Genomic DNA, 27,205 nt, shown 5'->3' with positions numbered 1-27,205 from the left:
ACCAGCGTCGGAGAGAGAACTATTCAACCAACATCAGAAATAATGCGTATTCTGCCGTCCTTGCTTGGCGCATGCCTTTTCACAGGCTTCTCCTCTGCTGAGAAGAAGTCCTCTGAACAACGATTCAACGAGTTACACAAGCTCTCGAAAAGCTCACCTTCTCTCCAGCTGAAGGAAACCTCGTACAAGTCATTGACGTCGTCTCCTCGGGACTACAGCGCGGCTGTTCTTCTCACGGCTCTTGACCCACGGTTCGGTTGCCAGCTATGCCGTGAATTTCAACCAGAATGGGACTTGTTAGCCAGGAGTTGGCTGAAAGGCGACAAGGCTGGAGAGGCAAGGCTTCTGTTTGGTTCCTTGGATTTTGAAAAGGGTAAAGATGTTTTTGCATCGGTGAGCATTGAAAGCCTTTTTCAACTACCAAATTATCTAACACTCGCAAGCTTGGTCTTCAAACTGCCCCTGTCGTGATGCTGTTCCCGCCAACCGAAGGCCCACACGCGGCGTCCTCTCCTGAGCCGATTCGATACGACTTTACAACTGGGTTAGTCCTCTAGTGCGTTTTTCTTCTGATTTTTAGTATCTAACAGTTCATAGTGGTGTTGGTGCCGAGAGCATTCATGCTTGGATTTCACGACACATGGCCGGCCGACCGACGCCCCCGGTGCAGCGACCCTTTAACTACATGCGCTGGGCGACTGGAGCGACGATCTTGCTCGGAGTCGGAACGGCATTGGCTACTGCTTCGCCCTTTATCCTGCCGATTATCCAGAACCGTAACATTTGGGCCTCCATCAGCCTAGTGTCTGTTCTCCTCTTCACCAGCGGTCACATGTTTAACCATATTCGCAAGGTGCCGTACATCGCCGGAGACGGCAAGGGTGGAATCTCGTACTTTGCTGGTGGGTTCCAGAATCAATTCGGTCTTGAGACGCAAATTGTTGCAGCCATCTGTGAGTTGAAATGCTGCGAAATGGTCTTGTTATAGCCTTGCTAATTCTGCGCTAATGCTTGCTCCAGACGGCCTGCTCTCTTTCTGCACTATTACTCTTGCCGTCAAGGTGCCGCGCATGACTGATGCCAAAACCCAGCAGGCTACGGTGTTTATATGGGGTGCAGTTTTATTCCTCATGTATAGCTTCTTGCTGAGCGTCTTCCGCTTCAAGAACGCAGGTTACCCATTCTCCCTACCCCCTTTTATGTGAATACTGTAACCCGAGAGGTACTGAGTCATTATTGAGAGGGAAACTAAATACGGCAGATTTCATCTCTGTCGCAGAGAACATTGCTCGCCCGCCGCTTCGGCTTATGTGATTCGCTGTGGTGCGTGCGTCCCTAGGTAGTTTGAAGATTTGGAGGCTGCTGGCTCAACTGGCAGGCGCAACTAAGGCAAGGTAGATCACGGAAACTTGCTTATTAGCTATAGATTACGATAGGTATTCTGCGCGCCAATGAGCCCCAAAAAAGAGCCTGGTTAAAAAGTGAATATCCTAGATGAATAATCTGGCTTGTGCCTGTCTCACTGTTACGTCGTGATACAAGGGAAATGAATGGTTTTCTCAAATATATATTTTTTTTGTTTGAAGAAGGAAGCGTAATGTGCAATGCCCTCTTTACAGACTGCTTACAGCGGACAAGGTGTAAAGCCTCGCCACAGTGTTTCGTCGCCCACCATTTTCTGTGCATCAATAAGGACAAAAATGAGGAACACAACCATTTGACGCCCACCATGATCTACCGATTTGCCACTTCACCTCCCATACTCGTCGTTAAAACATCACCGGGAACCATTTATGCCCGGGACATGACGCCCCAGGCGCGGATGACGTTGTCAGTATAACCGGCGAACAGAGTCTGGCCGTCAGCGGACCAAGCAAGGCTGACACACTCAGGGTCGTTGCTCTTCTTTCCGGCCCCGGTCTCGGTCTCAGTGAAGTCGGGCTTGAGCTCGTCCACCTTGCTCTTCTTCTCGAGATCGAAGATGATGATGCTGGTCGAGGTAGCAGCGCAGAGCCAGTAACGGTTGGGCGAGAAGACGAGAGCGTGGATCTCGTTGTTGGCGTTGAGGGAGTACAGATGCTTGGACTCGTTGAGGTCCCACAGCATGGTCGTGCCGTCCTTGCCACCAGACGCGCAGAGAGAGCCATCGGGAGAGATGGTGACGGTGTTGATGTAGCCGGTGTGGCCGATGTGGTCGGTCTGCAGCTTGCAGGAAGAAAGCTCCCAAACCTATAGCCGGTTAGTCTCATGGGCCACGCGAGAATCTCAAGCGATGAATAGCAGTGAAGAACGAATGTACGTTCAAAATCAGGGCAAAGGTGTTAAATGGTCTCATGGCCTCAGGGGCTCTGAAGTAGCAAATACTTTGAGTTTGCAAGCATCATGTAGATAAATGTGAATTACGGGAAAAGGCATGAAATCACTGACCTTGACGAGCTTGTCCCAGCCGCTGGAAACAATGACAGGGTTCTGGGGGTTGGGGCTGAAGCGGACGCAAGAAACCCACTCAGTATGGCCCTTCTCAGAGATGGTGTACTTGCAATCGCCGAGCGTGTTCCAGAGCTTGATGGTGCGGTCGCGCGAGCCGGAAACGATCTGGCGGTTGTCGGCAGAGAAGGAAACGGAGAGAACATCGTTAGTGTGGCCAACGAAGCGGCGGGTGGTGGTGCCGGTGGCGAGCTCCCAGAGACGAAGAGTCTTGTCCCAAGAGGCGGACAGAGCATAGGCGCCATCGGAGGAGATAACCTGACCAGAAAATTAGCCGAGCATGTCCACCGTCGAACTCAACCAGTCGTAGTGGTAACATACACAGTCCGAGACGATGTGGGAATGGCCGTGCAGAGAGCGCTTGGGGTAGCCGTACTCCGTCTCGTCACGGGTGAGGTTCCAAATGATCAGAGTCTTGTCTCGGGATCCGGAGAGAAGCATGTTGGGGCTAGGGGGACAGTCAGTAAGCTGCGATGTAGACAGTATCGTAGTCGCCGTAGTCGCGAGTATTCGGGTGTTCGTACTTCTCCATGGAAGTGGCCAAGCTGGTGACCCAGCCATTCTGGACAAACGTTAGCATACTAGGTAACGAAAACGCCATGACATTACAGCATGCTGAGGATTTTCCAAAGCATGCGCGGCCACAAGCATCTCGGAAAAACGTACGTGGCCCTTGAGGGTTCCCTTGAGGATCAATTGTTCAGCCATTGCAGCGGTCCTAGGGTCGATGTGGAAGGTTCGACGTGTGAGGTTGGGAGGATTCCAAGTCAAAGGCAGCTTCTGGTCAGTGAAAACCTATGGGCCAGTCTGCCTGTATGCAACCCCCGCCGAAATTGTGATTTTTTTTGTGCGGGTTCGAAATTAGGGCCGCAAGACTGTACCCCACTTTGGCGAATTTACGGCTATCCCTTCGTTAGCGCCTTATCTCAAGCTGCGGGTGTAACTACATAGGTACAAATACGTAGGGAGGCAACTGCCCTGCGACAAAGTGACATTTCACCAAATGTAGTGTATCAAGGTATCTAAAGATAACTTTATCTACCTCATGTGGCATTCGGCATGCTGACATTGCTTTGTGGTGTGAGCCATCTAGTGTATACCTCTGTACTTAGGTATTCAAGCGCCTACGAAATGGTGCTGCTGACAGCACGAAGAACAAACATGAGCAAACCAAGGAGTTTTCATCTGATCAGGTCGAAAATTAATCCATTGAACCAAGCCAGCTAAATATTGCTGCGTGGTGTGAAATTGGAAAGAAAATGCTATGCTTAATAAGTGCATCTTGGTGCGCGTGGGTATCGTGGATGCAAAATTTCTCGAGCCTTGTTTGCATTTGGGCGGAACATGTTCAACTGTGCAGGTTCAATTAAAGCGTCAAGAGCTCTTTCCAGGAACAGTGGCCGATCTCTGACCTGTGCGTGAGACATCTTTGCGGGAGAATGCCACATCTCCATTCACAATCATGCTGTGATCTGCGATTTCAACTCGACCCGTGGCTGTGTCTTTTGAGGTTCCTCCCATGAATCGTTTCATGGTTGACTCCCATAATCTGAAACGCTCTTTACCTTGATTATCTCTCTCCACAAGGGCCTTGGCTTCCTTCTGATTTCGCATCTTTGAGGCGCGTACTAGACGCCTCAGGGCATCTTCGCCCTGCTGAGCATTCAGTGCAGCTTCCTCGCGTATTTTCTGCGAGTCACGGGACATGGCGTTATCTTGCGGCGTGAATTTATATGTATGTTTGCTGGGGAAATCGGGAAACGTCGATGGAATGTATGATTTTGCGTCCTTGTCGGCCTGGCCACTAAGTTCAGAGCCAAGTAATGGGAGCGCTTTGAACTCGAATGACTGATGGGACTGGTTGTTATGAATAGAAATTGGCGCAGAATTTATTGACATGGGATTCTTCAAATGTGGTGTCAATGATGACATCGGTAGATTGTAGCGCTTGAGCATATTCTCGAAATCGGAAGGTATGGGGTGCTCGCGCCGCGACGCGATTGCCAGTCTCTTTGTTTCTTCGATAATTGATTCTAGATCTGCAAAACAGGTCAGAGATACTTTCGTAGCACTTGGTTGTGATTTCGAAAACATACAAGCTTCTACCAGCCCGGTAAAGCTCTCCATAACTTGGGGAGAGGTAGATTCGAAACCGATATGCGACGCAACAAGCGCTATAGACCGTTGAATACCGAACCGTGCATTGAAGTGCTGTGTCGATGGAAATTTCACTTCATTGATGTAGCCATCCATCGCATCGTTGAGTGTAGCTGGCGAGAAGGCATCCTCCATGACAGAGTCCTCGTCTTCAACACGCCGTCGCTTCGTGACAACTTCCTCGAGCGACAAGGGCGCTTCGCGCTTTTCAGACATGCTGAGTTGATGCGCAGGAGAGAAACCAGGCTGATTTGCAAAAAGCGACAGGGTTTACTTGGCAGACACGAGTTGAAATAACGTGTTGAGCTGGTGCACGTCCTGAACCGGAGGAGGTTGGGTGCGGGAAGTTGGCGCAACACGAATTTAGTGGAGCTGCTGCTGCTTTCTTAGGACGGAGGTCCAGCTTCCGTTTTGTTGTACTGTCCTGTTGGAGCAAGGTACCTGCGCCCTCATGAGCGTTGATAGGTACTGTACATAGGTAGTTATTTACCTCTCGCAGATATTTTAGGTAAGATAACCTGACAGAAGACAAATACATGCTGCCACCTACTGTAAACAGAGCTGGACGCGGAGCTTGAAACCTCATATTTTGCAGGCCCATGCAATGGCGGCCTGACAGAGTCTAGCTGGTCACTGGTAATAATCGTAAAGGGCTTCCGTGGCGGGGCTTGGAGGTTGGAGTCTCACCAACAAACGGTCGCACGGGGCGAGAGCCTCTACCACCTCTCAATAACCCCGCCCCGATAGATACGACCATGAACCTGACTAAAAACATACAACCCTCTGAAAGTGTAACGAAAAGGCATCCAGCTGCCAAAAATGTTCAAGTTTGATCAAGTAGCCCTACCACAGCTACTAATACGGAAGGCCCTGGTCATTGTTGATTTTCAGCAAGATTTCGTCGGTGAAAACGCAGCGATACCGATAACACTCCCTGACGGATATGCCAACAGAACAGTACGTTTGGCAAAGGCATTTCGTCGCATTGGCGACGTTGTTTGGGTAAACTCGAGGTTTGAGGAGGTAAGGCCTCCGTATGATGAGCACATGGAAGACCCAGCACCCGGGCACTCGGACTTCCAAGGTCCAACAGCAAGCTGCGACGCGTTCTTGAGTTACGAGAAAGCCCAATGCATGCTTTCTTCCAAGATTGGAGCCGAGGTACCACAGACTGTCAAAGATGATGATTATGCTGAGAAGACCGACGTCTTCTTTTTGAAATCTCATTATTCTGCCTTTGAGGGAACCGGTTTGCTGCGCCTTCTTCGAGCAAGAATGACCATGGAAGTTTACGTTTGCGGATCTCTGATTAATGCTGGCGTGTATGCCACAACTGTGGATGCAGCTGGGCACGGTTTCGTGATCACCCTCGTGGAGGATTGTTGCGGCTATTCAAACGAGGGTAGGCAGATCAAGGCCATAAAAACGCTCCAAATTTTGACCGGCTGCGACCTGTCAACATCAGCCGAGATCGTGCAGGATAAGACCCCAAGTCCGCCTGCATTTGACCTTGATAGAACAAGCTGCATGCATGAAAGCGGTGGCGACGACATTGCAGAGTCCATGGGGGCCCTAACGCTAGATACCACTATTGCGCCACGCGCGGCTGAAGCTGGCGCTATGCAAGGTATGCAGGCAGCGAAAGTTATCGGGAGAAGACAAAGGAAACTGTTGGAAGCAGCTTGACTGACCAAACATGTATAGGCGAACCTGGAAAAACAGTTACTACTTCTAAAACTGTTTTAGACAGCACGCTCGCCAATATCTTGCCAAAGGACATCTCGAACAACCACAACATCCCGAATCACACAGCACCAATGAATGCCTCCGAGCCAAGCAATACAGACGCCCAACAAAACGATCAACAACTCCATGGCCTCTGCGAAGGGGATACCGACGTAATTGAAAATCTTCTATCTCCAGAGCTGGAAGCTGGCATTTTCGAGACTCTAAGCAAAGAAGTCCAATGGCAACGCATGTCGCACCAGGGTGGTGAGGTCCCTCGCCTGGTTGCTGTACAGGGAGAGGTGGGCAGTGATGGGAGTGTTCCGATATACCGTCATCCATCTGACGAGTCGCCGAGGCTACTGCCATTTTCCCCGACAGTTCTGGCAATCAAGGCGGTCACAGAGGAGCAGCTCGGCCACTCATTGAACCACGTTCTCATACAATTTTATCGAGATGGAAAGGACTACATCTCCGAGCATAGCGACAAGACGTTAGATATTGTGCGCGGCTCATTCATCGCAAACGTGAGCCTTGGCGCCAAAAGGACAATGATGCTTCGAACAAAAAGAGCGGATAAGGACCCTTCCAGTGATGAACAGCATGCGTCTAGCGGTGGCCGCAAGGTGCAGCGAGCGCCACTACCACATAATTCCCTTTGCCGCATGGGACTCAGGACCAATATGAAATGGCTTCACTCTATTCGACAAGATAAGAGGGCTGAAAGGGAAAAGTCCCCAGATGAGCTTGCCTACGAAGGGGGCCGCATTTCATTGACGTTCAGACAAATCGGTACCTTCTTAGGCAAGGACGAAACAAAAATCTGGGGACAAGGAGCAACCGCAAAAACCCCCGATGATGCCCAAAACGTCCTCAACGGGCAAACGGAGGAAAGTATCAAGATGCTTCGTGCCTTCGGCACAGAGAACCATTCCTCAAATTTCGATTGGGATGCCTACTACGGCATAGGCTTCGATGTTCTGCATTTGCGCAGTGCACCGAGGTTCTTCTCATCCACAGACGCAATAGTCAATATGAGGATCAGCATGATGCTTGCAGAGTATGAAGTTGGGTACGCCAGCGGTAGCATTACCCAGTCAAAGAAATCTGCCACCTTTGCGAGCAGCAGGCAAAGCACTTCGGACGATGTTTTCATCAAATATGTCGACAACGACGACGACAAAACTGAAGTGACAGGTGATTTAGCCATCATGCTCTATTTGCATGCGAACCATCAGAAGAAGAAAAGCGTAGTGATGCCAGGAGAGCTTGCCAATCAATTCACTCTCTTTCAGAAATCCCTCTCTTTACTTACGACATGGCGCGAAATCATCAGAAGCATTGAAGACGATCAATCGCTGCTCATTGCCTTGAAAGGTGAGCTGCAGCAATGGGAGTTATGCACGCCAGGCGCGGATTTTATTGGAGGCAATCGCCCAGGCCTAGCAGATTTTGCGCTGTGGCCTGTCTTACATTCGATGATTGAGAGGTGCGGAAGCGACGTGCTGGCCGAGTTTAGAGCCCTTGGCAGTTATTACACGGCACTGAGAATGCGGCCCAGTACTGTCAAGATGCTGGATAGGTTGCAGCAGACCTAGGTGGTAAACTGGAATATTACTGGACAAAGTTAGTTAAATTAAATGCGCTGTTGGTTTGCAATTGCTTCCCAAGAGCCGCTTTGAAAGTGCAGAAGCAAAAGAAACGGTATAGAATTGCTAAGCTCGCGCTGGATAATGATTCAGAACTCTGTAAACACCGCAACTCCCTAAATAATAAGACATTTGGCCGATAAATCACAACATAAAACTCTATCAATGTTGTGTTATATAAAAGGCCATCGGCCTGATAACCTTTTGATGTATCCGTTGAATCGATCCGTAACATAATTCGACAAAACTTGTCATGAGCAGGTTAATCCTGCGTCGCTGGACAGCACGCCGACCGTGCACCTCTGTTTATGATTAAAATGCTGCATCGCATTAATGAACAAGAAAAGAAGAAAATATATTCAAACATAGTAGGCTGATAATTTACTGGGCGGAGTCCCAGGGAAGGGGATAGGTGCCGACCCAGTCAGAGACTTCGCTGCGGAGCTGTACAATCTCAGTATCGCTGTCGCCGTTGCCAACGTGGTTGAGGAAGAGTTTGAGCTTTCCGGGGCTCTTTTCACCGCCCTCCTTGGCAGCGGCCCTGACAACCTTGTCGAGTCGAACGGCAATGGCAACGGCACGATCAACAATGTCGGCAACGCGGACAAAGTCATTCTCATTGAAGCCACGACTGGTCATGGCGGGTGTACCCATGCGAAGACCACCAGGAACAAGAGCAGAGCGGTCGCCAGGCACTGTGTTCTTGTTGGCAGCGATACCAACAAGTTCGAGGATACGTTCGACGCGTCCGCCGTCCACACCATTCGGCTTAAGGTCAGCAAGAACCAGGTGGTTGTCTGTACCACCGCTGACAAGGCTATAACCAAGGCCCCCCTTGCTCTTATCATCACCAAGACGCTTGGCGAATGCCTTAGAGTTAGCGAGGACTTGAGACTGGTAGGCGTGGAAATCGGGGGTTTGAGCTTGCTTCAGAGCGACGGAAAGAGCGGTAATAGTATGGTTATGGGGGCCGCCCTGGTGGCCAGGAAAGACGGAGTTGTTGATGGGACCTTCAAGGTTGTACATCTCATCCACCTTCGTCTTTGGGTTTTGGCGTCTGACGCCCTTGCGGAAAAAAATGAGTGCACCGCGAGGACCACGTAGACTCTTGTGGCTGGTAGTGGTGACAATATCAGCATGCTGGAAGGGCCCAGGAAGCACCTTAGCGGCAACAAGGCCCGAGATATGAGCCATGTCTGCGAGCATGTAGGCGTTGATCTTATCGCAGATCTCGCGAATACGCTTGTAGTCAATCAGGCGACTGTAAGCACTGGCACCCGCAACGATGATCTTGGGCCGGTAGAGAAGAGCGAGCTCCTCAAGCTTCTCGTAATCAATGAATCCGGTCTTCTCGTCCAGGCGGTAAGGAACAGTCTCGAAGTACTTGGAGACGGACGAGATCTTCTTCGTGGGAGTCTGGTAACCGTGCGACAAGTGGCCTCCATGGGGCAAGTCGAGGCCCATGAGACGGTCATGAGTATCCATTAGCGCCGAATAGACGTAGAGGTTGGCAGGGGCACCGGAAAGAGCTGCGCCCGGGATTAATGTGTGATTCTCATGCGATTGAATAGAGGTTGCTTACGCTGAACATTCACGCCCCAGTTGCTAGCATCCAGGCCGAAGGCCTCAAGGGCGCGCTGCTGGCAAAGCCGTTCGGACTGATCAATGAATTCGTTACCCCCATAGTAGCGGGCACCAGGGTAGCCCTCGGAGTACTTGTCTGGTCATTGCTAATTAGCCGCGTCGAAGTCGACAAAGGTCTTGATAATGCCTACTCTGCATAACGCTGCCGAGAGCATCGAGAACTGCCTGCGAAGTGAAGTTCTCGGAGGGAATCAAGTTGATAAAATGCTTCTGACGGTTTTTCTCCTGTAAAGGCATTAGATCTACTGAAAGTAACACAGGTGACGATTATTGCACACACCTTCTCAATGATGTCAAAAACGGCAGGGTCAGCCTTGGAGAGGTGAGCGGAAAGGAGCTGTGAAAGTTTGGATTAGCATTGGCACCAATTGGACTCGGAACCTGGGCAGCAGCTTCATACCTGCTGCTGGCCATCGAGCGCAATGGAGGAGTTGGTGCGGCGAGCAAAGCTGCGCACAGTGGCGTGGGCGACCATTGGACGCGAGGTGCCGCGAAGAGCAGCAGAAGTGCCACGAATAGTAGGTATCGACATTTTGACGGAAGCGGGTGCAAGAGCTTCGATCGCGTAGGGTCGTTTGGGGGCACGCAAGGCTGGTTGGGACGCTGTGCTAGCTGTCGTCAAGACGGACGGAACAGAACAGAACGGAACAGCAGCTGATAGCGACGGGTTTAGAATTCCAAAGAGGGAAGGATCAGTAGGTCAGTGAAGGAAGAAAAACCAAGGGCCGTGACAGGCTGTTGGGAATATCGTGTCAGGCAGGTGCGTCTGGAGCCGGGGCTGTCTTAAGAAATGGGAGAGCCGATGGGCTCCGACCGGCGGTACCCGTGAGAAACGCAGGCTCCCGTTGCCCCGCATCCAAATACTGGTTGGCCACACCAGAGCCAAACATGTCTTCCATTACGCTACAGTTTGCAGCACAAGCAGCGCCTGGGCCCATTGGCTCCATATTACTACCTCTGACAAGCAAGACCTTCGCCGATATGTTTAGGTAACAAATACATAACAGACTTGACAACGGCAATTCCGGTCGCGATTCATCGTACCACCCTGATCTAAGATATGTACAAAATCTGTGAAGAATCTCGCCTACCGCCTAGTACCTTTTAAGAAAATCACATGTTTGGGGCGCAAACTATTCAGTCAGATGTAGCCAGTATGTCTCATAATGAGTGCGACAATCTTCTCGTCTCGGATACGTAATTCAGTATTCTGGCGGACTTGGACTCGAGGTGTACAGCATCTGTGGGTTGCATTTACTTGCCTTTGATATTTCTTGCAGTTATTATTTTCTTGCAGTTATTATTTTCTTGCAGTTCGACACGCTGCCGCGGACAGTAGACCGCACTTCATTTTTCGTGGGCAGGGGACTGGCGTCTCGTGCTTAGTAACCAACTCAAGAAAGCTTTAAAAATGCTTCAGGTCCCCCACACGTTGAGTTTTCCTTTCTTCTGTATCAACTAAATTGGGCGTGAAGAGACCGCCAAGTGCATCATATCGTACTTCCGCATCAAGCGGGAGCATGCTGATATGCCTCGGTACACCTCACCACCTTTTTGGGGCAATTTGAAGGAACCTGATCCAATCTCTAGTTGATCATTTCGGTACACTCTTTGCGCCGTCGCCTGGCGAGCGCGTACCCAACCTCGATATTCATCCACTGTCAAGTTCCGGTCTCGAAGCCGGACGTAGCTTTATTTGGCCCCTGGTTCTTTTCCTTTCTTTTCTTTAGATACATTTTTGTGTTCCTAGATGGCTATATTTTTCGTAACTGATGGCAACCGGTACCGGCTATGCATTCCTCTCTAATACAACTCATACTGCGTACAGGTCTGCTGCGGCGTTGACTGCTTCATACATTCAGCATTGATGTGCAGGTTATAGAAGTCCAACGCTGATTCTCCCATTATAAAGGAACGTTCGGATTCCCCTGTCATGCTATCTCTACTGGGCTATCTCAAACAGCCGAAGGGTACGTCCGTAATTAGACATCACTTCCATTGCATGCAGCACATGATCTGAGTGGGTAAAAATGGTTCACTTTTGTTCTTTTTTTGTCATCAATGCGCGTTACATATTGCACTGGTCCGAGAGGTGGCCATATTATGTGTAGCGCACCGCCAGTAGCCTTCCATCCGTGAGCATATGGACTTCATTTTCAATGCTACATGCCACAAACCCCGCTGGTACAAGTGAATAACCAGAAGGGCATAAAACAAGACCCAACCCGTAGACTCCAAATGCAGCCCTTCTCCAGACATCGGCAACGTTTATGTAGTCTACTCCTCGTCGGCAAGCATAGCAGTTCGCTTGGCAGCGGCTCTCTCCTGCTTGCGCTCTCTGGCAGCCTTGGTCTTCGCACGCTTGGCATCCATTTCGTCCTTGAGAGCCTTCTCGCGCTGCTTCTCGGCCTTGGCGCGGTGAATCTGTTCCACATCATGTCAGCCATTTGGTCAAGCTCGAACAACATTGTATTGTTTCCCAAGTCGTAACGTACGTGCTCAACAAGGGCGCGCTTGTGCTTGAAGGTGTTACCCTTGCTCAGATGATAGAGCTCGTGGTACAGGTGCTTGTCGATCTTGCCGCTGGCGCGGTACTTGACGAGAAGGCGGCGGAGGACGCGGAGGCGGCGCATCCAAAGGACCTGCGACGGCATACGCGCGTCAGCAGTACCTTTGCGCTTACCGTAACCACGGTGGCGGCCGACTCTGCGGGCAAGGTTGAGCTCGCGGGCGCGCGAACGCGAGTGCATCGTCACGGGCTTTCGGATGATGAGGCCATCGGCGACAAGCTTGCGAATGGTCTGGCGGGAGTTGGCGTTGGAGATTTCGCTCTGCTCGTTAGGGTCGAGCCAGATCTTGCGCTTTCCGCAGCCGACAACGGAGGCCGCGAGGCGCTTCTGAGTTCGCAGGTTGACCCTGAAAGAGGTCATTCGTTAGCATATCAGCCCAATATATCGTCTCTGTGTCATCTTCGATCGGCTCGATTTCATCAGATGAGATGTTGTCAATCTCCCGCAATTGAATTCCGCGCCGCATTGTCCTCCATTGAGTAGCTACTCACATCTTGAATATCGGTGGTGGCGATGGTCGTTCCTCGATATTTGTGAGGGAGGTTAAAGATTTGGGAGGGGTTTCGGGAAGCCAAAAATTCTTGGGGCGCGCACATTCACCACAGAGTTTGTGGGTTCACGTGCACTAAGCCCAAAATACTCCACTAAGCGAGGGCTGTGATGAGGTAAGACGGTGAGGCTATTTGTAGTCACGTGATATCAAATAGTTGTTGACACAGGGAGGTTAGTTATGTAGCATAGGTGACTATGTATGTAAGTAGCTATGTAGCTATCTGCACAACAAGCCCCTGTCCTCATGTTCCTTCAAAATACATTGTAAATCGATTCTATTTTTTTTTTGAAAAAAAATCTCACCAGGCTTATGTCTTGCTACTATGTAAAACTCTCCCCTTCAATCTCTACTTGGCCAACACTCCAAATCTCACGCTCGTCTTCTTGCTCGTCGTTGGATAGACCGAGACCACCTTGTCCCCCTTCGGCCTCTCTTCTTTCACGGGCCTGAATACCCAAGCGGGTTGCGACGCGCTTAAAGTAATCAGTCATGCTTCTCTTCGTATTTGTTGGCAGATCTGCCCCCGGCCCGGCCATGTACTTATCAAAAATCCTGCTCTCTTCCTCTACGACGCTGAAGAGTTCCACGAACGCCGCCTCGGCTGCCAGCTTAACGGGGATAGCAGGGTCTCGAACGCTCGAGAATATCGGCGTGGCTAGCAGTGGTACATGAGGCCGGACAAGTTCCATGTTTGTTCGGCTCACCGTGCGTACGATAACCAAGGCTAGTCTCCGAGAATCCGAGGGGGAGCCCGGCTGAATAATTTTGGCAAGTCCCTCGAAGATATTCTTTGTAGCGTCAAAGCTTTTAGGAGGTGATGAGAGAAGCAATTTGCCAGCCGCCAAGATGTAATTGTCTCCGACAAAGGTCTGAGTCCCGAAGTTAGTATTCGTTTAAAGACATGTGAAAACATAGGAGGGCATATCGAGATTAACATACTGGTTTCGCAGTCATGCCCTGGCAGAGAAGGTCGGGCAGCTCCTCCGCCACAGAACTCCGGACCAAAACTTCCGGGGACTCGGCCAAGACAGCGTTCAAGGCAAGCGCTGATGATAAATTGAAGTTTGCTGACACCACACGGTTGCGTAATAAGCTTGCTGCAGCTTCTTCGGGTACGTTCTTTATCAAGGCGCCCAGAAGCTGTGCATTTGTGATTGCCATGGAAGAATCGCTTTCGTCAACATCGCTATCAATCAGAGACAATATCGCCGTGCGGGAAGGTTGACCCATGTTCGCGCCTGCCCTGCTAATAACCTCATACAAGGCCTTGAGCATGGCCTTTTTCACGCCTGCATCTGTAGTCTTCGATCCGGTAACGAGTTCGGCAATAAGAGGGTCGATTCGTGGAGTATACCTGATCAACGTTCCAAGAGCCTTGGCAGCTCTTGTGCGCAGAACCTCGCTCGAGCCGTCGGCCAAAGACTTGGCAAATGTTCTTTGCAGTTGAGGTAGGAAGGGTTTCAACGCGGCAGGCATCTTCTCCAGCAGGTTGTTGAGAGTCATCAAAATGGCAGACTTCACGTCGGTTGACCGTTCTGACACAACGCGAATAAGCGGACCAGTGATTTGCGTGACAAATGGCTTCAGACTGGCTTCGCTAGTGCGGTCAATAATATCCGAAATGCCCAGAGCAGCTTGTACACGCTGATCCGCTGTACCATTCATCAGACCCTGCAGGAAAATAGGTAAAATAGCGTTAATGCCTTTAGGCAGCTCGAATCCTCGCAGATTTGCTCCTGCGACACCGACGCGCTGTAGTGTCTGTCGAGTTGATGGAACGAGGGATTCCATTTCCTCCTTCCTGAGTTTCTTAGTGAATGCGCTTAATGCTCCCCATGAAGCCTGTACCACCGCAGTATCGCTATCGTCGAAGGAGTTGAGCAGCGAACGAATGATATCCTGGTTGTATCGCGAGTACTCCACCGTAGCCGCAGCAAAGAATCTTGTCAGGTGACGGGCGGTCGCAGCACGCCATTGATGATCGTCATGCTTGAGCAGACCCAGGAGAACGTTCATGACGGTATTGAGACCATCATACTCGTCAATGGACTGTATGACCGTATCAAAAGACCGCTCCAATTCGCCACGCAATTCATCCTCTGTGCAGTTGATCTCATTTTCGAGCAGGGATGTGATAATGTTGGGCAACCTGCGATTCATAGAGGGGCCCGCGACACGAGAAAGTGATGCAAGGGCCTTCGCGTCGAATGCAGAGATTGGTGGGCTGGTGAGCGTGGGGATGAGATTTGGCAGAATGATGTTGGATCTAGTAGTGTCTGTCAAGAGGGTCAATAATGCTGACAGAGCATTATCTGCTTCGCTATCCGAGCGAAGTAGGTTGAGCAAATATGGGAGAACTTGATCTACAGCCCGCTTGCCAAAGATGCTCTGCAGGGAGTCAAATGCTTCAGCAGCGGCTTCCCGTACTTCATCATCAGAATCGATAAGCGCGGTTCGCACAACAGCAATGAGAGTCTTGTCATGCTCCTCGAGCGCCTCGGGTGTAGCAGAGGAGATGAGTTCTCTAAGGGCCAGGCAGATGCCTTGCTTGGCATCTGAGTCGGTGGAGGTCTGCAAGCCCTCATCTAGCGTAGGAAGCAAGCTCGCAAGAACGCCATCTCCAGCCTTTCGAATCAGCTCGCCTAAAGCGTTGCTGGCGATAACTTTGTGCTCCATGTTGGAACTGCCTAGGCGTCGAATAATAAGGTAGATCAAAGTCGGCACCAATTCCTTTAGAGTCCTGGGGTTGTGCACCAATGCCTTCCAGACCGAGATGGCAGCAGATCGAACAGCACCAGAAGTATCGCAGCGGCAAACATACAGTGCAGAGAGAATCTTGTTGCGCTTTTCTTCTCCTAGAGTCTCCTTAAGCGAGGCACCTGCTTCTTTGATGGCTTCGTCGTCATCCTCGTCAATTTCAGTGTTGGCCTTGATGCCAGTGAGGTTGAAAAGCAGATCCCCAACAAGCTCGACTGAGCTCAGCCGAATCCTGTAGCTATCATCTGCTAAACCACGCTCTAGCTCTGGTAGCAAAAGGTCCACAGCGCGGACGGCAAAGTTTTTGACCAAGAGGCGACCAGCGCGCAGAGCGGTATCTCGAATTGATTCAATGTCGTCAGCGAGGCCAGCCAAGATAGGTGGAACGATCCGGCCGAGGTAGTTGGCAAAACTATTACCAAAACAGACAGGAAGGAAAATAAAGAGTGACATGAATCCTTCTCTGACGGCCGGTTTAGAAGAGTCAACATTTTGCAAAATTGTCGGTAGTGTCTCCTCCAGTCTTGTCGTGCCAAGCCCGGCAAGGACCTCACTTAAAGCTTGGGCCGAACCAAGACGGTCGCCGGCACCAGTATCAGACTTCAGGGTCTGCATCAAGCCGGGGATAAGATCGGGTAGAGCATCCTCTCCGAGCTTCTCAACAAGTGAACCCAGTGCTCTTGACGCTGTAGCTCTAGTTGTCGGGACAGGATCCACGGCGGCAACTTTCAGGCCAGCAACCAGAATCGGAAGATGAGCAATGATATCCTTCTTTTCAGTCAAGTGAGCCAGACTACCAATAACCTGGGCAGCTTTGCGTTTGGTGTTAGAGCGGTCACCGAGACCTCTCTGGAGTATCCTTGTCACCAGAGCTAGAGATGGTGCATCAAGATAATGAACAAACTGGACTTTGATAAGGGAATCGAGTGCCTCATCTGTGTACTTGGTAGGGTCACTCAAGGCTTTCAGGAGAATATCAACCAAGCCCTTGATTTCCGGATTGTTGATAACCTCACCAAATCGTTTCAGACTCCGGTTTGCCGCTGCGCGTACTTCCTTGTGGCTATCGTTCAACACGCCGGTGAGAGGGGGAATGATGTCGGGCAAACTAGTGGCGAGCTGGTTTGGGTCAAGGTAGGCCATTGCACCGAGCAAATCACAAGCGCCACGCTTACTTCTCCATTGCTGATCGTCAAGACCGCCAAGAAGGGTAGGCATTATTTTTTTGACACCATAAGAGCTAAGTTTGCCGAAGCAGGCCTTCGCAGCCGCCAAGCAAGCATCACGAACGTCGCCATTGCTATCACCGAATCCGCCCAAGAGTTGGGGAACAATTTGTATGACGTAAGGCTCGAACAGCCGTCCAAGAACAGTTGAAAGAAGTTCAAATGCAATCAACGCCGCTTCTCTCTGCTGTGCATCTTTTTTGTTTTCCAAGGCAGCGCTGAGATTGGAAATGATACGATAGTCGCGCAGCGCCCCGATCCCTCGGCCCCGAACAGCCCCTGCCAAGCCGTACGCTGCTCCTCTCTGCACCGCATATTTCCTTGAATTGAGGAGCTCAGTCATAATTTGCTCGATGTATTTGGATGTGTTCTCGGGGTACGCCTTAATAAGTGGGGGAAGGCATTCTGCGATCGCGAACTGCACAGTTTCGGACGGTGTACTGAGAGTACCAAGGAGGCGCTGGATAACAACTGGAATCTTGGTGTCCCCAGGTCGAAGATGACTGGCAAGAGCGCCATAGCAAATGATGACAGCTTCATTCAATCGATCGGCAGCATCATTGCTCTTGTCGCCATTCTCAAGAGTCGCTTCGAATCTCTTCATTAGGGTTTCAACCATGGCCTTGCCATGGCTATCGATAGCCCTGAGAGCAGCATCTAACATTTCGCCACGAACATTGCCATTGGTGTCAGCAAAAGGGCCGGACTCTATGAGATACACAAAGAGCGCCTCCAGCTGTGTAGCGTCGAGTATAGGAGATATCTCTTTGAATGCAGTGGCAATGCCTTGCCTGGCCTCCCAGGGATCAGAGAGATTCATTTTGATAGGGATACCGTACTCGTCAAGCTTCTGTGCTCTTGGTTTTGCAAATTCGATATAGGATTTCTTCAACTGCGACAGTAGAGACTCAATGACGCTTTTTCGCGAGGCAACTGCTTCAGCAATTGATCTAGCAGCCGATCTGCGCAGCTGTGCATCATTACTCTCCAAGTACGGCAACAAGGTAGCAATGGCGGACTCCCTGATAGAAAACTCACTTTCCTCCCAAATTTCGCGACCAAGCTCCCTGTTTTCTTCCAGATCGTCATGGCTTGCTAACCAAATCTCATCAGAATATTGCAACTCTGTCATATCAACCTCGGCACTGATTGATTGCAAAATAGCTGTCCGGACTGTGCCAGAAGGGACAGTTGAGCCCTTGGCGAGGACGCGTATCTCGCTCTGGCTGATGTTGGGAGCAATGCAGCGGCAGATGTCCGCAAAGCAGTCTTTTATGATCTTGTAGTGCTGTGTGTACCGTTGCATCGCGTCGATCAATGCTGTAAAAACTTCGGCACGCGGGAGTGACTCATCCTCACAAACATCAGTGTGGAAAGATATGACTTCCACAGCCAGGACGATTTGAGCGTCGCGATCATCGTCAGTTGCTCCAACGCCGCCAGTACGTAGGATGTCAAGCAGCAGAGGCAACACGTAGGTCAGGGTAGCGACATCGAAGGGCCGTTGCTCACCGGCAAACCTCAATCGATAAAGTGTTCTTGTCACAAGATCCTCGAGAGGCTCTTCGTAGTAGTTTTCAGGCAGTGCCACATCGTTCAGTCGCAGCGTAGCGGCGCCAATAAAAGGTCGCATGGCTCCAAGCCTCATCGAGATCTTCTCAGAGCACTTCAAAAAGGCTGTCGCGACGACCTCCTCGACGACGAAAGATGCACCTTCCTCGATGGCATTAAGCAGAAGTCTCACGGATTGGCCGAGCCATAATGTAGCGTCTGTTGGAGGACCGCTGGCCAACGCTTCGATAACACCAACGCCCCGGTTGATCCTTGCTTGCAACTCTCGCACCGAGTCCCGGATAGTCTCTTCTTTCCTCAACTGGGCATTTACTTTTGACGCCTCTTCGCTAGATAGTTTCTTGCTTTGAGGTTTTCTTTGCTCAATTTGGGTTCGAGCGTCTTGCTCCCACCTGGAAATATCTTCAGCGGCACTCTTCTTGTTGGGAAGAACGCCCTTCGCTTTCTTTCCAAGAACGTCCACAAAGCATGTTCCTTCAGGTGTTCTGAAAATTGCCATTTCTAGCGGGCCAATAGAGCGAAGGTCGTCAGGGTTCAAATCTCGCGCAACCAGCTCCAGAAGTCGGGGGACAATTATATCCGGTGCAACAAATGCGAGTTCAGCTGCAGCATTATACGCCGCCTGCCTAAGAATTGCAGGCTGATGCGAATCGTTAGCATTTTGCTCGGAAAATGCGTAAATCTTGTCGGTACTTACGTTCTCAGGGGCAGCTCTAGTCCCGATCTCCTTCAGTACATGATCGCGATGTTTACGTGCCAGTTCGCCGGGATCAATGCCCATTCGAATGACAGTATCAATCCAATTCGAGCCGGTGATAAGTTCTGGTTGCGCCAGGACTATCATTGAGCAGGCTTGCTCTTCCAAGTACTTTTTGATTTCTGATTCATCGTTGCTGGGCATCTCTGTAGGATTGAGAGATATCGACCTAAGCACTCTGGCAAAATTTGCGCTTTCCTGCTTCACATCTTTCCCACTGCTTTGCAGCTGACCAAGGGCACTCCATAACCCATCAATGATGAAGCTGGATATAACGTTGGGTCGTTCTGCGTACAGCCTCGACAAAACTTTTGAACTTCTCCGCTGCAAAGTAGGGGCAACAGAGTGAGCGGAAATGAGGTATGCCATAGCTTCGGCCCACGCTCGTGAGATAGCTTCACCACTCAGAATTGTGAGGTGCTCCGACGAAGCGGCTAGCGCGCGAAGAAGCCAGGATAGGTCTTCCTCAGTATTGGCCTTGCTATAAATTCTCGCATTCAGCAAAATAGGTTGCTTATCTGTGACATTCAGTGCTCTGTTGGCGATGTCTGCTTTGGCCAACAGCTGTGTCAGATTAGAATTCTGATATTGATTGTCGAGCCTCTTGTGCAGAGCGATGAGAACATAAGCTCCCACTATCAACCCACTCTGTGCAGCCGCTGCAGGATTTGATGCAACCTCGTCTAGAGTCGTCAGTAGTCTTGGTATGATGGCTTCAACGAACGCATTGGTGTTGGCTACTGAGGAAGCATCAGTATTGTTCCACAAGATCTGCCCGGCACTCAGAATCCAAAGTTTCTTGATTGGTGCCTTTTTCTCTGCAAGGCCCTTAACAAGTGCCTCTTGAGTACCCGTGGGAACGGTCTTGTTGCTCCTCAATGTGAAACTAGCTGCTCTGCCCAGGGCTCGAAGCTCTGCGGAGAGCGCTGCCTCATTTCCTTCTTTCGATGCGACAGCTGCAAGGGCCGTAGAAACAGCTTCCGAAGTTGTTGAAGACAAAGGAATGCTCCCCAGCATGGAAGCGTGAAGAATGCGATGATCGGCAGAAGCCACTTTACCGGCTTTCAAAGGGCCAGAAATTTCTTGGACAATGCGTTTAATAGCTTCATGGTCTTGACAATGGGTGATTGCAGCGCAAAAGACGCTGACAGAAGCGTCTCGAATTGAGGTATTTGTCGATTTGAGGTTTGACATAATTGGCTTGAGGAGGCTTTTCTCGAAAATATCCGATATTTCGAGTTCTTTCGGAAGCGAGCTGATGAGTGGCTTCAAAACTCCGGTGAGGATAACCTCGGGAGAGCGTAGCAGTCCCTTCTCAATGTTCGGGATAATGTCTGTCCTGAGCGCCTCCCGCGTCAAGAAGGCGGCGAAAAAGTCGACCAGACCATTGGCGATGTGTATGGGTATAGTGATGCGGGAACCGATCAACTCTCGGGAATAGAAATCGTAGTAACTCGACTTCACAGGAGAAAACGAATCCTTCAGCATTGGTGAACGAGCGCATACGCCCGCGATTACTCCAAGGATCAAGGAGTATTTGGCCGTAGGCTGGGTTTGCTTTGTTGTAAGGATTCTGACGGCATCTTCCAAAGCTTTCTTACCAGTCTCAGACATAGAAAAAAGCTTTCGGTACGCTCGTCGCGTCACAACCAGGGCGGATCGAGCAATGCCATGCTTCAACGGATGTTGGAGACATTTTTCTAGAAGTTCGGCGTCTGATAGTACAATTTCTTTTCCAAATGCTTCCCATCGATGGGTTCCAGCTAGGTGTTGTATGAGAACGCTACACCACTCAACCCAAACAAATGCGGTAGATGTAGCTACAGCTTGCTTCTGGCTCTCTTTGTGGACAGCTTGGACAATGGACTGAATAAATTGCGGTTCGGTATTCGCCATGAGCAAGGATATCAAACATCGTTGTACGGCTAGTCTCGATTCGCGGTCTTGATAAAACGGAACAGTAGCGAAAAGGGATTGGACAACAACTTGGCTGTCATCTTGATCGAGCTCTAAAATTTATTAGCACAATCGAATACCGCGGATGCAGTCTAGGTATACTTTTGTGCGCAATTGCCTCGTCAAGAGACTGGAGCCGTGCAATACGGGCCGAAGTTGACGAGGAGGCCAAGATCCTGACCGTCTCAGCAAGGTTGAACCTAGCCAACGCGCTTCCGCTGCTAGAAAGTGGTTCGGTCATGTCGGCACAATCGTGTATTTGTCAGATTTATGAGTTCATTTGGGGCAATGAAAACTGCACGCAAAGTCGAAATCTTTGTGATCGCGTTGTGTAGCTGGGCTGCTTCGGCGGCAGTAGCTTCGATCGTGGTGGTGTTTGGGGCAGAAAGCCAGGATCCAGGACCCCACGTTGAGGAATTCACCGCCCACTACTAACGGCCCTCTCCTAGAGGGGGTGGTGTATATTCGTGTGTGATGGTGCTGGGAAGATGCAAAGATATATATATTGTATCACTTGAGTAGAGAATTCAAAGTCGAGCAAAAGAAGAAAAAACTCGAATTTTGAAGTCACCAACCTGCATGCGCGAGTTTTCCTAATTAGGGCTTTCCCGCATCCGTTCGAATTGGCATATAATTTTTCGGCGAGGCCAGCTCGGTCTGACTCAACGATTTACGCGGCAGGGTTGGTATACAAAACAACGAAAATTATTGAAGTTTCTTCCGCTTTATATGATAAAAACAGTATAGAAGATACTGTCGCTGCCGATGACCCTGAGCCAGTTTTTCCTTTTCGAAAGGTGTTAGAATGTTTTATTTGTGAGCGCGTGAACGGGAGTACGGAAATCCGTAGTTTAGATTTTGCTATGTAATAAGGCAATACTCAAGATACTTTCACGGTGTTAATTTTTTTTATTTGGCTCTGAAACTGCCTCATAGTGCAATATTATTATCTGCGAAATATGTTAAGAATAGTTATCTGTATCATAGAAATAAGTCTACCTCTGCTTCCTCAGTCATTGGGGTAGGTAGGCAGCGTAGATGCTCAATTAGCAACTACCTACAGTAGGTACAACAAGGAAGGCGTTGTTTGGCGCGCGCCCCATACCAGTACATACTGCTTCTTCCGTATCTGGGACAAGAGTTAGAGGATGCTGCCCCACGTCCACAACCTCCCACCTCAACATCGCTTCGTGTCCTTAACCATTTACGACCATGGCCGGCAATAAAAAGAAGAAGAAGCCGGCTTCGAACCCTGCACGAGGATTTGCGACCACGTCTATCGCAGCGAAACCACGACCTGAAGCGACCGAGCTTGAACTTTCCGCGCCAACCAATGCCCCTCTAGATAAACAGGATACTCCTCCGCAGACCGTTGAGGCACCCAAGGCAGACGGCAACAACACGACGGAAACGACACTGAGTGCCGAAGAATTTGAACGGCATCTTGAAGAGTCTGAGCTGCAGCTCTTGGTGGAAAGGTTAGCTCAGAAATGCAGACGCGATGCGGCTCGGCAACGCAACCGTCTGGAGACGGACCGGAGGCTGCTTCGAAGCCAGGCAGAGCCAGTCAACAGCGTAAAGTGGTTCAACGCCGAGCTTATGGGCCATATTCAAGATCTCATTTCTGGCGAAACCCGGTTTTCTGTTTCTAGCCTATCAGCAGAAAGCCATGCGGTTGGCAAAATGCCGTCAGAGGAGGAAATGGTTGCCCGCCTGTGGACACTTCAACTTACGCTCCAGTCCGCTGGCTTCCAAGAGAATCGTGTCCGCTCAACTCTAAAACATGTTCTCGATATAACACCAAGTATATCCCCTCCCGGGAAAGATCTCATCTGGGGGCTGGAAGAGTCACTCGACTGGCTAGCGCGCGAATGTGACATGGATGAATTGCCGGCTTATGAGAACAAGCACAAGGTAGTTTCGAAAGGTAATTGAGCCCTGTGATAAATTCAAGAGTTCTTTTCGCTTATTGAGAAAATAGGAGAGACACCAAGCGATAGTCCAATACCTTCGAGACCTGCGACACCCAAGCCTAGTCGTCAACCGATTGGTAGAGGTACTGATGGACGAGACCGAAAGATGCAGTCACCCGTGAGAAAAACGATTGGCACATGCGATAGCGATATCGAACCCGACGAGTTAATACCCGAATACATTCTCGCCAAAACAAAACTCTTGGAGCTCACTAGAAACCCAGCAGCTGGTGCTGAAGACAACTCAATGGCGATGGCAAAACTGGAAGCAAAAATTCAGATGATCGCAAATGACGTTTTGTTTGACAAGCCAAGCGCTGAAGTACAATGGCGGGCAAAGAAGATTCTTGTGGAACAGCAGCTGGCCGCCACAAAAAAACAGATCGAAGCGGAACGCGAACATGCAGTGCCCATAGAGCCCCCAAAACCAGATGAACCCACAGAAGACAGTGTAAATGATGAAGCTGAGCGAATTGCGGCGCAAATTCTTGGGCAGGGCGAAGAAATGGACGATATTGGAGGATTGTTTGACTCTCTGCCGCAAAATGAGGTAGACCCCGCGACAGGCAAGTCACAAACAGTCATAAACAGCGCCAACGGTGTGAAGTTGGTGCTTAAAGACTTCGGCAAATGGACGGGATTGGGACCCCGTCGTATCTTGGAGGAAGCATGTCGATCAAGGTACGTCAACGCGTCTCTCCAGGTAGCAAATCATACCAACACAGCATCAGGGACACGACCGTCAAAATTCAGTTCAAAGTCGTCTCCGAGGCTTCGTTCGCAAACCAGCAAAGTTTAGACATTTGGTGGAATAAGGCCCAAGAGCCGCCTCAACCAGTATCAACAACGCTTGTGTCGATAGATATATTGCCCGTCCATTTCTCTTTCACAATGGCTGGAGTCGCCACCCATGATGCCAAACAATCTGAAGCATACATTTCTACTGTGGCTTTATTCCATATATTTAGCAACAACGCGAGAGAAGAGAAGGTCAACCTACGACTACCACCAACCTGGAAAGATCTCTGGTCGGAGTTGGCGGAAGCCAAGAAGAACCACGCAGATGCTGCAGATCGAGTCGTGGTGAAAGATTTACGAAGCTTGGTACGAGAAAGACTTGATCAGGAGTTGGAAGATGGCGTCATCATACAAGGCGCCTTCCGCGGACGTGGAAATATCAAGCAACAATCCGAAGTGACTGACCAGAATGGTCACCGCACGAAGCAAGCAAATGGCAACGCTGATCTGCTGAGAAAGCTATGGGCGGATAAATCCGGCACTCCAAAGTTCCGGACCATGTTGGTAAGTATCATCAGCACTCAGTTACCAAAAGCCGGCTAATAAGACTGCATAGGCATCCCGGATGCAACTCCCCATGTGGAATTTCAGATCTCAGGTTTTGGATGCTATCGCAAACAACCAAATCGTCATTGTGTGCGGTGAGACTGGATGGTACGTTTTTTAAACTGCAAAATCGAGCGCTACTAACGGCCCTTTAGTGGAAAGAGTACACAGGTTCCATCGTTTATTCTTGAGAACGAGTTATCCAGTGGAAGAAAATGCAAGATTTATTGCACTGAACCCCGCCGAATCTCTGCCATCTCGCTGGCTCGTCGCGTTAGTGAAGAGTTAGGCGAGAACCGCAATGATATAGGAACAAATCGCTCACTAATCGGCTATTCAATTCGACTTGAAGCTAATGTGTCGAAGGAGACCAGGTTGGTGTACGCAACTATTGGTATTGTCATGCGTATGCTCGAGGGCTCAAACGACCTGAAGGAAGTTACACACTTGGTTCTGGACGAAGTCCACGAACGTTCAATTGACAGTGACTTCCTTCTAATCGTCCTCAAGCGCTTGATGGTTCAAAGAAAAGATCTTAAGGTCGTTCTGATGTCTGCCACTGTCGATGCAGATCGATTTTCGGCGTATTTGAGCAACGCCCCAATACTCAACGTCCCTGGTCGAACGTTTCCTGTCGAAGTCCGCTACCTTGAGGACGCCATTGAGCTCACAGGCTATACACCTCCAAACTCGGCTGGTGACAAGATGGTGGATCTGGATGATGATATCGGAGAAGTTGATTCCGATGCACCCAAGAGTGACATATCTCAATCTCTCGCTGCATACTCCCCCAAAACGCGCAGCACGCTTTCCCAGCTAGATGAGTATCAAATCGAGTTTGATCTTATCGTACAGCTCATCGCTCGTATTGCCACGGATGAAGAATTGCGGAATTTTAGCAGCGCTATTCTTGTTTTCCTCCCTGGCATCGCCGAAATACGAACCCTGAATGATATGCTTCTTGGCGACCCCCGATTCGCCAAAGAGTGGCTCGTGTATCCTTTGCATTCTACCATCGCAACAGATGACCAAGAGTCGGCATTCTGCATACCTCCCCCTGGCACGCGAAAAATTGTGCTGGCAACCAATATCGCTGAAACGGGCATCACTATTCCAGATGTTACTTGTGTCATCGACACTGGCAAGCATCGTGAGATGAGATTCGATGAACGGCGTCAGCTTTCAAGATTGATTGACACATTCATCTCAAGAGCCAATGCAAAGCAGCGGCGCGGTCGAGCGGGCCGTGTTCAAAAAGGTCTCTGCTTTCATATGTATACTCAATTCCGACATAACAACCTTATGAGCGATCAGCAAACCCCGGAGATGCTTCGTTTGTCGCTGCAAGACTTGGCAATTCGCGTCAAGATTTGCAAGATTGGCGGAATTGAGGACACATTAGGAGATGCGCTGGATCCTCCCTCCGCAAAGAACATTCGCCGCGCCATCGATGCGTTGATAGACGTACGCGCGCTTACCCAGGGTGAAGATCTGACGCCACTGGGACATCAACTTGCACGTCTTCCATTGGATGTGTTTCTCGGAAAATTGATCCTGTTCGGGACAGTCTTCAAGTGCCTGGATGTAGCACTCACGCTAGCTGCCATCCTCTCGTCTAAGTCGCCCTTCTCTGCCCCGTTCGGACAACGCGCACAGGCAGATAATGCTCGCGCAGCTTTCCGACGAGCGGACTCGGACCTTCTTACAGTGTATAATGCATACTTGGGATGGAAAAGGACATGCCAATCAAACAGCGGTCTGGGAAAAGAAATGCAGTTCTGTCGCAAAAACTTCCTTAGCCAACAAACCCTTTCAAATATTGAAGATTTAAAGGGCCAGCTTCTAGTCTCCCTCGCAGACTCCGGCTTCCTTCCGCTCACTGACGAGGAACGAAAGGCACTTTCACGGCAGCGCTTCTCCGGAGGGCGTGGTCGTCGGCAGCAACACTTCTTCGAAATTCCTGGGCGGGTCAATATGCATAGCGATAACAATGTAGTTTCTGCGTCAGTGGTCGCTTGGAGCTTTTATCCCAAGCTCTTGGTGCGTGACACGCCTGGCATGAAGGGTATGCGGAATATTGGCAATAATCAGTCCATCAGCATACATCCCTCATCGGTGAACCGTGGCAACTCCGACATCAAGTGGCTGTCATACTATCATATTATGCAATCCAAATCGTACGTTCCATCGTCAACCCCGCTGCTGCTAACTGAACTGACCCCTGCTCAAGAGTCTACCGAGCTCACGAGACCACGGCTGCGGATCCATTTGCCATTGCTCTCCTTTGCGGGGATGTTCGCATTGATGTAAGTACCGCTTTGAGATCCCCCCTCGTTTCTATGGTTCAAGTCTGACAAAGTTGATTTGCGGATGTTTGCTGGCGTCATTGTATTGGATGGAAACAGAGGCCGTTTTGCAGTTCCGGATTGGAAGACATTGCTCGCCATCAAAGTCATTCGAACGAGATTGCGAGAGCTTCTGACGCGCTCCTTCAAGCAACCCGGCAAGCTTCCCACCGCCCAGCACGAGAAGTGGCTTGACGTCTGGCAGCGACTCTTTACGCAAGATTTTAACCAGGAAAAGTCTATTGGAGTGTTGTCAAAGGCGTAAAAACCCGAACATGCCGCTTGTCAGGGCGTATTGTATCAGGTGATAGATATCATGGCAACTCAATCCTGCCATTTTTTTCGGGTAGGATAGACTTTCATCTTACAGATATGAGATCAGCGCGGCCATGGCATAGACTTGATACATTGGAACGCTTCCTTATGTTTGATAATGCGGGTATTTTACAACATCTCGGTCCTGTGTGCCCAAATGTACATAGATATTCCA

At 50.1% G+C, this 27,205-nt stretch overlaps 8 protein-coding genes across 8 annotated transcripts; 3 read left to right on the top strand and 5 right to left on the bottom strand.

Moving 5' to 3' along the window:
- Positions 1-42: 42 nt before the first annotated feature.
- ISF_09090 (oligosaccharyl transferase) lies at positions 43-1,205 on the top strand (the record flags this gene model as incomplete). The annotated part of the gene is made up of 4 exons (XM_018852693.1): positions 43-393; positions 444-544; positions 598-953; positions 1,021-1,205. 4 exons carry the CDS (start codon positions 43-45, stop codon positions 1,203-1,205), a joined length of 993 nt encoding a protein of 330 aa, XP_018700111.1.
- Positions 1,206-1,791: 586 nt separating this feature from the next.
- ISF_09089 (guanine nucleotide-binding protein beta subunit-like protein) lies at positions 1,792-3,195 on the bottom strand (the record flags this gene model as incomplete). The annotated part of the gene is made up of 5 exons (XM_018852692.1): positions 1,792-2,229; positions 2,428-2,745; positions 2,809-2,935; positions 3,012-3,049; positions 3,154-3,195. The coding sequence occupies 5 exons, from the start codon at positions 3,193-3,195 to the stop codon at positions 1,792-1,794; spliced, it is 963 nt and encodes a 320-aa protein (XP_018700110.1).
- Positions 3,196-3,861: 666 nt separating this feature from the next.
- On the bottom strand, positions 3,862-4,860 carry ISF_09088 (bromodomain associated domain protein; the record flags this gene model as incomplete). Its single annotated transcript, XM_018852691.1, has 2 exons — positions 3,862-4,526; positions 4,584-4,860. The coding sequence occupies 2 exons, from the start codon at positions 4,858-4,860 to the stop codon at positions 3,862-3,864; spliced, it is 942 nt and encodes a 313-aa protein (XP_018700109.1).
- A 918-nt stretch (positions 4,861-5,778) lies between these two features.
- Positions 5,779-7,967, top strand: ISF_09087 (isochorismatase family protein family; the record flags this gene model as incomplete). The annotated part of the gene is made up of 2 exons (XM_018852690.1): positions 5,779-6,271; positions 6,391-7,967. 2 exons carry the CDS (start codon positions 5,779-5,781, stop codon positions 7,965-7,967), a joined length of 2,070 nt encoding a protein of 689 aa, XP_018700108.1.
- A 432-nt stretch (positions 7,968-8,399) lies between these two features.
- Positions 8,400-10,194, bottom strand: ISF_09086 (serine hydroxymethyltransferase; the record flags this gene model as incomplete). The annotated part of the gene is made up of 5 exons (XM_018852689.1): positions 8,400-9,547; positions 9,601-9,738; positions 9,794-9,887; positions 9,943-9,999; positions 10,063-10,194. The coding sequence occupies 5 exons, from the start codon at positions 10,192-10,194 to the stop codon at positions 8,400-8,402; spliced, it is 1,569 nt and encodes a 522-aa protein (XP_018700107.1).
- A 1,745-nt stretch (positions 10,195-11,939) lies between these two features.
- On the bottom strand, positions 11,940-12,592 carry ISF_09085 (ribosomal protein L19A; the record flags this gene model as incomplete). Its single annotated transcript, XM_018852688.1, has 2 exons — positions 11,940-12,086; positions 12,158-12,592. The coding sequence occupies 2 exons, from the start codon at positions 12,590-12,592 to the stop codon at positions 11,940-11,942; spliced, it is 582 nt and encodes a 193-aa protein (XP_018700106.1).
- A 513-nt stretch (positions 12,593-13,105) lies between these two features.
- Positions 13,106-20,993, bottom strand: ISF_09084 (50S ribosomal protein L19e; the record flags this gene model as incomplete). Its single annotated transcript, XM_018852687.1, has 2 exons — positions 13,106-13,654; positions 13,725-20,993. The coding sequence occupies 2 exons, from the start codon at positions 20,991-20,993 to the stop codon at positions 13,106-13,108; spliced, it is 7,818 nt and encodes a 2,605-aa protein (XP_018700105.1).
- A 1,272-nt stretch (positions 20,994-22,265) lies between these two features.
- On the top strand, positions 22,266-26,980 carry ISF_09083 (DEAD-like helicase; the record flags this gene model as incomplete). Its single annotated transcript, XM_018852686.1, has 7 exons — positions 22,266-22,980; positions 23,035-23,707; positions 23,758-24,328; positions 24,381-24,478; positions 24,526-26,547; positions 26,601-26,676; positions 26,720-26,980. The coding sequence occupies 7 exons, from the start codon at positions 22,266-22,268 to the stop codon at positions 26,978-26,980; spliced, it is 4,416 nt and encodes a 1,471-aa protein (XP_018700104.1).
- Positions 26,981-27,205: the final 225 nt, after the last annotated feature.

The sequence above is a fragment of the Cordyceps fumosorosea genome, assembly GCF_001636725.1.
Source record: "Cordyceps fumosorosea ARSEF 2679 chromosome Unknown scaffold_41, whole genome shotgun sequence".
Taxonomy (NCBI): Eukaryota; Fungi; Ascomycota; class Sordariomycetes; order Hypocreales; family Cordycipitaceae; genus Cordyceps; species Cordyceps fumosorosea.
Note: the sequence above shows the minus strand (reverse complement) of the source record. Positions and strands in the feature narration are given on the sequence as shown.